The sequence below is a fragment of the Panicum virgatum genome, chromosome 3N (genome assembly GCF_016808335.1).
Source record: "Panicum virgatum strain AP13 chromosome 3N, P.virgatum_v5, whole genome shotgun sequence".
Taxonomy (NCBI): Eukaryota; Viridiplantae; Streptophyta; class Magnoliopsida; order Poales; family Poaceae; genus Panicum; species Panicum virgatum.
Window position 1 is genome coordinate 11,298,007 of NC_053147.1, and position 11,520 is coordinate 11,309,526.

General features: G+C 47.2%; 1 protein-coding gene across 2 annotated transcripts; it reads right to left on the reverse strand.

Moving 5' to 3' along the window:
* Positions 1–936: 936 nt before the first annotated feature.
* LOC120664258 lies at positions 937–4,295 on the reverse strand. Of its 2 annotated transcripts, XM_039943390.1 has the most exons (6): positions 3,548–4,286; positions 3,338–3,424; positions 2,947–3,192; positions 2,052–2,216; positions 1,695–1,748; positions 937–1,627 (listed from the first exon to the last, which is right to left on the reverse strand). In XM_039943390.1, exons 1-6 carry the CDS (start codon positions 3,773–3,775, stop codon positions 1,100–1,102), a joined length of 1,308 nt encoding a protein of 435 aa, XP_039799324.1. In that variant the 5' UTR covers positions 3,776–4,286; the 3' UTR covers positions 937–1,099. The 2 variants fall into 2 exon arrangements, with proteins under 2 accessions (XP_039799324.1, XP_039799323.1); XM_039943389.1 differs by having other exon boundaries at positions 937–1,748; positions 3,548–4,295.
* Positions 4,296–11,520: the final 7,225 nt, after the last annotated feature.

Genomic DNA, 11,520 nt, shown 5'->3' on the forward strand with positions numbered 1-11,520 from the left:
GGGGCATTCATGAGAAATCAGAGCATAAAAAAAAAATCAAAGCTCTTGAGAATGGAGATATGGACGTTCTTCATGCAGTTTGATATCCATGGTTAGAAGTTAGAACTAATCAGGATTTGCATTTCAAACTAACCTTGCATCTTACTTGATATAATTAAGAAACTCTGAAAGAAAGGAACTTGACAACTAGCTAATCTCGTTCATGTTTATAATTTTAGATGAGCGTATGGGTTGTGTTCAAAAGAAAGGGGATGACTACTAAACAACTGAGTAATTTTCTAACAACCGTTTTTTTTGTCTAAACAAAAATGTGACATGCCACAAAGACCTTTATACTTATAAAATATCCAAGAAAACAGACCACAATTACTGTTAGAAAATTGCAAGCCAAAGGAAACAAAGAAATTGACTACGAAGATGTATGCTGTCATTTTTAGCTGTTCATGCACCTCCACTGCATCCAGCATGAGGATATACGTGCTAGAAATTTTCCATGGCCCATGTCCCGAATGCCAAAAAATTAGAACCAACAAAACTTGAACATGTTTGCGCCCAAAAAGCGCTGCTGAATGCCCTAAAATGAAAATCAGTCGTCAGGGCCCAACAAAAGACATTCCAAGCCCATGCATCCATGTCCCCCCAAGTAAGTAAGCTGCTGGTGCTTGGTTCAAGAAAAAAAAGAAAGTAAGCTGCTGATGCGACCAGCTAATCGCTCCAGTTGCTATGGGCTATCGCAACTGGAGCGCTAGTATGAGGTGGTATTTGGAAGCAGGATTTTCACCATAATTTTGCTGCTAATTCTATATCATGTGGAAATGGAGTAATTCCAGCGTTCTAACGGGCTTACGGCTGCGCAGTTCATTATTATTTGCGTCGGTTTCAACACGATGGCGCCAACAATCGAACAAAATTCATCAAGGTGAAGGAGAAAAAAAAAGAATCAAAAATTTAATTTTGCCACATATATTTGCCTTGTTCTTTTTTTTTGAATTTTTATATTTGCCTTGTTCTTGATCAGTGATCAGCACGTACTACGTAAAGAAAGAAACACAAACACCCATCCGGTTCCGTTCCTACTTCCTAGCTTGCTCCTGCAGGCCTATGGGCACCGCGCGTTCCGGCCAGGCCCGCCGTAGTAGAAGTAGGTGCCCCAGGCACCGCCGCTGCCGCCGGCGATGTCGTAGCAGCCCGGCCGGTCGGCGAGGAGCCGGAGCCCGGCGGCGGGCACGAGGCTGTTGTCCCAGTCGACGACCTGCACGTTGCGGAAGTAGGCGGCGCGCGCGTAGCCTTCCCCGGGGAAGCGGCCGGAGCCCATCTGCGTGGGCGTGTGCGGCGCGCCGGCCGGCCGCGCGTTCACGACCTCGCCGCCGAACTGCACCATGTCGGCGCGGGAGCCCAGGTGCGTGAACAGCGAGGACGGCCAGTAGCCGACGAGCGCGCCGGCGCCGAGCTGCAGCCACCAGTGGCCCCGCCGCGGGTCCTTCCAGATGAGCACGGTGATGTCGAACTGCCGCCCGCCGGAGGACGAGATCGGCGAGATGGCGGCGCCGATGGCCACGCGGCTGCTCGTCTGCACGAACCCCGAGCAGTGCAGGTTGTAGCAGCCCGTCTCCCGGTACGCGTCGTCCTGCACGTACGCACGGCATTTGCTTTGCTGTCCAGTATGAATTCTGAAGAAGAGAGAGGGAGCTTACTGTCCAGTATGTGAAGAACCTTGGGTTGTTGTCACCGTACAGCTGAGGGCTTACCTGAAACGAAAATTTTCAAGCACAAAGATTGTAAGTTTTTTTTTTGAGGAATATAGCAGGTGCTCTGCTTTTGCATTATAGTCGGAAGCAAAGTATGCACAAACCACAAAGATTGTAAGTTTCAACGGCCTGTCACGCTGTCAGAGATTAGAGGCGAATCCCTAATTTTATCCATGTCAACAAAAGATAAACTTTACACTGAACTCTGAAACTAGGACTGAAAGTACGGTGTTACAATGGCGCACAAGCTTTCAGAAAAGGCAAGAGTTTCAGAGAAATGGAAGAAGTGAACAGAGGACAGACCTGCCAGCCAGCCTCGATGGTGTTGAGGTCGTTGCCGAAGGCGCCGGAGATGACCCAGATCTGCGAGAGGCTGAACTCCGCCGGCGACGCCACCTGCGCCGGCCACACGTTCAGGCTCGCCTTGGCGCCGTAGAACTGCCCCCCCGACACGTACCCCACCGCGTGCTGCAATACACCACCACCAAAATACGCACACCAAAGAGAGCTTGTCAGGTTTCGAGAGTCCTAGCCTAGCATCGACATTACTGTCGATTTTTTTTTTGAAAAACTATTGCTATCAATTTTCTTTCCTTCTTCTTGAGTGCAAAATGCTACATGTCCTTCCCAACAAAAAAAAATGTTTGCAATAACATGTGCATGTGGTATGTTTGTGGACGGAAATCAACGACCATGCAGCACAATGTGCGGCACCCTCTGTCAGTACTCAGTACCAGTGCCGATAATCGGTCAGGCTCTTAAGCTAGGCGATTGGATTTTGAACCACGAAACCCTGCAATTATTGGTGCCGTTTCTGCTTGCAAATGCGGTGGGTTCCTACTTTCTCCCCCAGCCAATTCCCTGGGTGAAAATTACACAATGTGCATGTGCATGCACAATGTTCCTACTTTTTCTAATTTAAAATGAATTATTTTAATTTTTTAGATCTAAATAGAATTTTTAGTTTTTGTTAAAAAATATATATTTGAAATTATCCTAAAGGCCAGTTAGATTTTAACAATTGGATAGTCTATGTTATCTGATTTCGTAGCTGAAGATTAAAAATTGAATTTTTGCGATAGTTAAGGATGTAAGTCGGATTTTTTTTTCTAGGTGAAAATTTACACAATGTGCATGTGCAAATTGACGAAGGCGATCAGGCGATCGCCGTGGCTCGATCGGTGACCATGTGACTGACCTCATGGCCGCTGCCGGTGGAGTCGCGCCGCGCGAATCCGCCGCCGCCACCCCGGGCCTTCATCCCGAACCGGCCGACGGAGCTGGCCCGGAGCACTTCGGCCTCCGTGGTCCGCCGCACCGGTATCGTCCCCTCCGGGCACGACTCGCCGGAGCGCCGCCACACCTGCGGCAATGCGTCCTCGTCGTCTCGATCATCAGCGTCGACGCGGCCACTGCTGCTCCCCGGCCTCTCCGCTGGCTCTCTCTGTAGAGGAACAGCAACCAACCCCATCGACGATCAGTCAGCTCGGATCCATCAGGAACACGCCGCGCATTGTTCATTTCACTATTTCAGACACAGAGAGCAGTGCCGAACTGTTCATCGTATCACCAGACATGAGGTACCTTACCTCTGGTCTGTGCCCCCTGAGCTTGGGATGCTCGAACGCGGGCTGCAGCTGCGTCGGCACGCAGTCGATGACATCGCCATCGGGGCTCTGCAAATCAAACCAGAAATCGTCAGCCAAGCAGAACCACGGGCAAGATCGACAACCACCCACCTCTGCAACTGCACGACGACGATCAGTCGATCACGAGCAAGAACTGGAAGGGACGCATGCCTGGATAGTCTTGACGGAGGCGTCCCTGGTCCTGGCGAGCCGGGCCTTGATCCTCTGGAGCCGGAGCAGCTCCTCGCCCGACCGGAACGGCGCCGCCGTGCCGTTGCCGCCGCCGCCTCCAGCCGAGGCCGGGATGACGACGGAGGATGAGACGAGGAGGAGGAGGAGGAAGGGAACAAATGAGGCAATGATTGGGCTGACGACGATGCAGCGTGGGGGACGATCCATCTATCAGGGCGGATCTCTTTTGGAGGCGCCCTGAATTTTGTATTAGGATGAGGGGAGAGAGGGTTAGGAGGAGCGTGGCTGGCTGCTTCTGCTGCGGTCTCCTCTCTTCTTCTAGAGCTGTCGCGATGCGCGCACACCGCCGCGCTTGTCTCGTTGCTCTCCAGCTCCCATCTTCAGCTGGGCAACCAACCCCAAGGTTGAATACGATCTACTCCATGGCAGTATGTGTATGTGTATGAAGGAGTGCATGGATGGATGGCGGTGGCAAAGCTACCAGGAAGGAAGAAGCATAGCCAGTTGCCCAGTCTCACTCTCGCTCTCCCTCCGTTTCCATGTGTGGTGGTTGGTGCAGGTGCAGTGCAGCTGAGCTCTCGTGGCTCCGCTCGATCGTCATCAGCTCGCGAGGACCATCGTCTAGTTGTATAATTGCCTCGAAATACGCGTTCCCCCACAGACGGCAGACCCATGCTTCCATGATTTTAGTACTGCTAATCCTGCATGCTGTATTTCTGCTCATGTCGTCTCTCTCTCTCTCTCTCTCTCTCTCTCTCTCTCTCTCTCTCTCTCTCTCTCTCTCTCTCTCTCTCTCTCTCTCTCTCTCTGATCCTTTTGGTGGGCGTCAGTGGTGGCGTCCAGCGGCAACTTTCAGAGCACGATCGAGCTGCGGGTCTACATGCAAGACGGCAGCTTGAGGCGTGCATCGCGCTACCTGACTAGCTCCGAGCTGAGGCGCGGCAGCCTTTCGATTTCAAGGTTGCTGCCCTCCATGTGCCGAGGAATTTACGCGTTTGTAGCTAGGGCGCCACCATCACCATTCGCAACAATCGCATTGCTAGGAGAATATGCAGAATCTAGAGCTAGAAGCTACTGCTCCTAATCCACTATCTCCTCGCAGGCCAATCCCTTCCCTGCAAGCGCTTCGTCTCTGCTCGCCCTGCCTCGTTCAGTTTCCATAAAGAAAGAGTCCAGTTGCAGTTCCATACAAGTATACAACCATCTCCTCACAGAATTTCAGGAGGGTCAGCCATCGCTTTTACCGGACAGTCCCTTCGCAGTTGTGCTGGGAGAGCAGCGAGGTGACTGCGAGACGCTGCCGGCTGCCTGTCAGCCTGTGGCTATGCATCCTTCTGTAGTTTCTGTTTGTTCGTGTCCGTGCCACCAGTGAAAGCGCTCCTCCTTTTCTTTCACCGTCTCAGCTTTTGCTGATGGGAAGCAACAGCAACACGATGGCCGGCAGCGTCGTGAAAGCTGAGCTGAATGTACTCACCAAGTTACCGTATCCTCACAGTGAGGGAAAGAATGTTAATTGGATTATTTCAAAACAAAATGTTAATTGGGTCCGTAAGCACTATTTGTGTTAGCATTCCAGAGACAGTAAGCATATTACCAGCCAAAAATGCACATGTTGCCCATGCTAGCATGCCCCTTTATCTTTATAGTATCTTTTTTTTTATGCTTTCTCCTTTCTTTCTTCTTCTTTGGTTTTCCCCTTTCCAATCATCAAAGGCAAGATCCCCATTACCAGAACCATGCAGAGCCTCACACAACCTTTATTGTTAGTTGACTACTTGACTCGGTGCAAGACAGAGCAGAATGTTCAAGGCCACAATCATTAGTGCCTTGATACCGATCGAGTGAGGACTAACAACACACATCTCTTGAGCTTGATTTTGACAACCTCAGCTGCAAAGGGGAAAAAGGGAGCCAGTGGTTTTTGAATAGTCCTAGTACTATCCAGATTTTGTGCAATCTTGTGTTTACTAGTTAGATATCAAAAGCAAATAGCTAGCTCCCGTACTACTATTTTGCAGTCCCACTTCAAATCTCTCTGCTAGGCATACCTTAAATTCGAGTTCTGGATCCGCCACTGTAACCACTCTCCAGTCTTTCTTCACTCTTCACCACCACTCAAGGCAGTCAAGCATGTCAATTCCATTGCCACCGCTGCAGTGGATCCAGCTCTTTTGGCTGCTCTCCTACACCCACCCACAGTGATCAGCCCCACAGGACCCCACACAGGCAGTGAGACTGATGCAGTGCCAGTCCTTGCTGCATTTTGCTCAAGAGAGAGGCCCACATAGCAGCTGCATGCCTGCATGGCAGTGCCTGCAGTGCATATGCAGTGCTGCACTGGTGCCCTTTTGGTTTTGGACAGAGTGGTGTGGAGGAAAGATTAGGGCACTATTTAGATCAAAAACGCAAAATACAAAATTTTTATAAATCGTTTACATGGTGTACTAAATGTAGTCGAAAAATAAATCGCATTACACAAATGGATTGTAAATCGCGAGACGAATATAATGAGCCTAATTAGAATATGATTACATACTAAATTGCTACATTAATGCTACAGTAAATATGCTCTAATAATGGATTAATTAGGCTCATTAGACTCGTCTCGTAGTTTACAAACGAGATCTGTAATTAGTTTTGTGATTAGTCTGCATTTAATACTTCAAATATTGAAGATTCCCTTCCACAAATGCAAAAATGTAAAATGCAAAATGATCTAAACAAACCCCTATATCTCCATATCTCACTGGGAGCAATTATTGGTGTTGCTGCTGAAGCGTTCCCTCATAATAGAACACTTAAATGTGATACAAATATCAGTCCCAGGAGGCTGATAACACATTTATTACATCAGATGATACATCACCGTACAACTCTACGCGGTAATGGGCAGTGAAGCGCCACTATCGCGAGGATAACAACTAAAACCCACACAACGATATCAGAGTCTTGCGCCATACGGAGCTTCTGCGGGTGACCCTATCCACAGGCAAGGTTGGGTGTAGGACGGAACCCCTACTCAACGTCTTCGAAAACGAAGTCTGGATCTTCCTCTGTAAAAATTAGGAAAAGGGTGAGTACAATCATACTCATCAAGTCCAACCACACCCACGGAGGGGGTATAAACAGAATATAATGCACATGGTAAATCAAGGATAAGGCTAGGGTTTAATTTGCGGAAAGCTAATTTTTATGCATGGGTTTATTTGAAAGAAAGGGGTTTTCAAAAGCCATTATCCTGCACTGAGTAACACGTAGGGTTGATCCACACATGATCCAAGTTTTAAATTGCTACCAGACTCCTCATCTGCCGTAGCACACGGCACAACTGCCGGACACTTTTCCGAAACGACTCACGCCAACCCATCCATTCCCAGAAGAAACACTAGTTGTGTGACCAAACTGTAACTCGCACAGTACCGTGGGCATGGTTATTCGAATAGATTTTAATTCTGCAGAGGTGTGCAACTTTACCCACAAGCGGGATACCACAGCACGATCACCTTAGTGTCGGTGCAGATCCCAACAAAACCATTACCCACCTTAGCTAGACCTGACTAGCCACCACGGGATCCACCAAGGGGTCGTCGACCTATCACCGAGATTTAACCGGGGCATAAGTTACACAGAGCTTATTCCTTCTCCTTGATCACCCGTTGCTCTCAGCTCTCCTGATGGCTATCAGACTAACTAGTAGGGTTTATGCTAAGCCGTTTGTTGGCACCTACCAACGTCACCAGTGATGATGCCCGCAGACGCCAATTTGGGGTGGCAGTATTTCATGAATCACGAATGAATCCGCAAGCGCACGGAATACCGCTGTAGCATTTTACCCGGGAGTATACCGGGGTGTCATTTATATTTCCGCAGGGAAGGTGGTGAGTGAGATAATATATAGATTAGTGGGTGAACTCTATCTAGATTGGATATTCTCATGCATAAACAGGGGTAAGATAATAACATGGTAGGAGGTAGTGTGACACACACACAAACTACCCTCTCGGATAAATAAATAAAAGAAAGATAAAAGATGCTTTAGGCCGGGAGCAAGGTAAAAGTCAGGGCTCGAGTCAGCTATGCTAGGCTAGCTATATCTACACTTTCTTATTGGTTAGCTCGTCAGAGATTAAACTACACAACAGGGAGATCACTATCGAAGCGACGGAAGGAGCCCGTACTCCCCGGCGACTTTATGTACCTCCTACCCCCCATACCGAATGTGGAAGATTACTAAAAGGCTCGGACAGGGCTGTCACCACCTGCCGGCTACCTCTACAAACCGTGGGTATAGTTGACATCCAGCAACACTTAGCTAATCTAGACACCATGTCTACACTAGTAAGGGATACTCTAATGTCCCGCGCGGAGCCCCCACCCTCCGGATGGACAGACATCACACTAGAGCAATTATACAAATACTGGAGCAATTGATAGAGTTCTATGAACAAAAGACTAACCATCTCCAGCACAGGGCGATCATACAATGCAAGCATAGAATGATAACGCAACCATATCAAGAAGCATATATCCGATAACTCAGAACATACTTCAAGCAGATATCGGTAACCATAGTCTAATTCTATTACAAACAACCGAATATTACAAGAGAGAGCTAGAGATGAACCCATACCAGACTCTCGAGCAACACCGGCGACTCGATGACTCCTAGAATTCTCCTAAACTCCACTAAGCCTAAAGACTATGCAAGAAGTAACTTGAGAGGTGAGTGAAGTGAGGTGTGTGTGTTCTATTCTCTACCCCTCCCTTGTATTTATAGGAGGGAGCCACCGGCCGCAGCACCCCAAACCGACCTAAAGGAGTAACAGGGAGGTGCCACGTGGCAAAGTTGAGGCGGTGGGCCCATGGGCCTAGTCGGCCGACCTATAGGTCGGCCGGCCTGCCCTTGCCGCCAACCGCCCCAACTGCTGGGGGTTGGGCCTGTATGGGCCTCCTTGTCTGATCCGCGCTGGGGTTGGCCTGTCTTGACTTGTTTTGCTTCGGTCCTTGGGCTACACTTGGTCCATTTGAGCCTGAATCCGTACTCTGATATTTTCTATGATTTTTTGCTGGGCCAAAGTGTGCTTGAAACCTGCATATTAGCTCAAAAACACAACTTGCATATTCTAGAAGGTAAAGTGTTGTTTAGGGACTTTATTGAATATAAGTGCGTGTAAGAAATGCAAACTCTCATGATTTTCTGATCAAGTTGACGCCTAGAAATGATCGTGTTGTCGGTCGAAACCCACCGGTGAGCAGCGACAGGCAACACGAAGAGCCGGGAGGTTGCCGGGGCGCTGGCAGGCACTGCTCCTTCGTCGACGGCCCGCAATTCCAGCACACGCCGCGGCTTGTGAAGACGCAGGGCGTGCTACTTGACCTATACCCGATCAGGAAGGTGCGGACGTGCTTGCAATGATTCGCATGCATACACAAACATGTGGAAACATAAGCCCGAGCCGTGGTCGGCTCCCCGGGATGACTCTTGCATCGGCTTTAAAGAGCCGATCGAGTCCCGGTGCCAGATGGGATCTGTTTGCATCCGGATATTGATGATTAAAGCGAATAACTGTAAAGCTGCTTCAATTAAATCTAATTGATCTAAACCACAACGGTAAAAGCTTCACTGCTAGATTGGAACATCCAACACGTGATTGGGCCTAAAAAACATAACAGATAACTAAACCATAACCAAAAAGAGGCCTAAGAACTAGCAAGAGCCGATTTCCGGATCAATTCCCTGTTAAGACTAAAGCAGAGCATCTAACACGCCACCGGATCATCCAACCCGTTTGCAAGGCCTAACCTAGCAGATATTACGCCAACTCTCAAAAATAAGAGCAAACCGTAACAGATCAGATATACTAAATATAAAGGAAGCAGGGTGTTGCCTTTACGCAGCTAACTCTATGCAACAAGAGCTAGTATAAGATGAAAACATGATATTCGTAGACAATAAGCAACAAAGCACGACAAATCTACTAAAAGCCATGCTACGAACATCAGGATAACTAGTACTATTCGCCATCAAAAATGCTTCAGTACGAGTAATACCAAGGTAAAAGCAAGAACAACGCTGCCCTGATCGCGAGAAGCGATCAGGGTAGCATGGTGCTTACTTGGATGCAACCCTAAGATTAGGGGTGGCGATGCGCCGAGATTGTTGATTGCGAGACGTGATGACGTTCTCCCTCCTTTCATGAATAACATATGGTACATATTTATAGTCCGGAGACTTGGGAAACAATCTAAACTAATCTTGTCCCGATCGGACTCTATCTTCTAAGATACATGGCCCATGTGGCCCAAATGCTCACGCAGGAGCCGATTTACAAGCTTTCTTATTATTCTGCTTTAAGCCCATCTTGCTTACGGCCCATAAATTAATCCTGTTAATTTATGGCGATAACAGATCGTTAGTGAGCGTCAACAAGATCCCCCAAGCTGTCCTTTGCTCGTCCCGATCAAAGTAGGACAAATCAGGCTGTTGATCAGAAAATCACTTTGACTCGTACCTTACCTGTCATGTCATAGTCTGAAGCAAAGGGATTTATCTATAAGCTTAAATAAGTCGGTTAGCATATCTTTGCTCAATTACCTTACTCCTTCATGGGGCTTTTTAGCTATCTCCTTGTCTTGGGCTGTTGAAAGTCAGAACGGTGCATAGGGTGATACTTACTTGTTCATAGATCTGCAATCCATCTGGAGATATTTTTTTTGAAAGAATTTTGAAAACATGGCAAAGCTCCCAGGATAACTCTCTCGAGGCACTCATCTTGTATTTCCTTACCAGGGCAGTATCTGCCTTTGATATTCCCTACTACTACAAGCCTTTATGGAGCTCAAGGTAGGATAAGAACAGGGCACACTTGTATTCTATTTATTGTAAAGTCAAAGAGAGTATCCAAGGAGAAACAAGTCATGCAATCTCGATCAAAAGGCGCAAGTGTATGAGTGGATGGATGGGTGGATGGATATGACTTACTCCTTGAGGTAATGGCTTTTCTCTCTCGAATCATCCCTATGTCTCTTTCTTCTCTTTTTTTTGAGACATGGCTACCCCCTTTTCTCTCTTTTTTTGGGTCATGCTTCTTTGGCATGCCATCTTTTCTCTTTTTGGGGCAACCATAATCTGACTTTATTTTATTTCAGGGATGTTCTATGAGAGAGATCACCAAGATATGGAACATTTATTATGTGGAATGAATGGGCGGTGGTGCCAATTCCCAGTGTAGGAATGTAGCAATTGGATGGGATGTGTACGTGCTTATGATCGAGAAAGCATGAAAAGCATCTCACTAGGGTCACACAATTTGACAAAACTCAATAGAATATCAAGCAGCATATATGTAAAGGGTTTTTCATGGAATATGACATATGGCTTTGGTAGGACATTGCATATCGCTGGGGAACTTGCCTCTTTTAGAATTTTTTTGAAAACAACTCCAGACTTCAAGCATCACTAGAACAACCTTGCATAACCTTATTTACCATATCTGAACTCGCAACAACTTAGAATTGAATTAAGCATATGCAACCCACGGAACTTTCAGGTTCATTGACAAGATATTTGCATAACCAGCAGATTTAAACTCAAGAGAACTCTTATTTTCAAACTAGGCACAACAGACATGATAGAGCAAAGCAAAACTCATCCTTTCAACTTATCACAAGGAGTTAAAACATTCTTACCGCGCATCATGAAAAAGGGAAATAAAGCAGTAAATTTTTATTTTGTTTTTGAAAGTTTTTTTTATCAAATTTTATTGAAAGCAAATAAAGGGATACAATTGACTTAAGGGAGGGAATCTCCCCCAAGCTAGCTCTTGGTTAGGGTCGAAAAGCAAGACCTTTCTCCATACCTGATTAGGTTGATGTTGTTTCGTCCGTACCTGGAGAAGTAGTAGCGGTCGATGACGTCTTGTTCTTCTTGCGCCACACCTTCTTGGTCTTCT

Coding starts and splice junctions, on each gene's coding strand:
- LOC120664258 (XM_039943389.1), bottom strand. CDS start 3,775: ATGGATCGTCCCCCACGCTGCATCGTCGTCAGCCCAATCATTGCCTCA. Junction 3,425..3,547: donor CCTCCGTCAAGACTATCCAG/GCATGCGTCCCT, acceptor TTTGATTTGCAG/AGCCCCGATGGCGATGTCAT. Junction 3,193..3,337: donor TCAGGGGGCACAGACCAGAG/GTAAGGTACCTC, acceptor GTTCCTCTACAG/AGAGAGCCAGCGGAGAGGCC.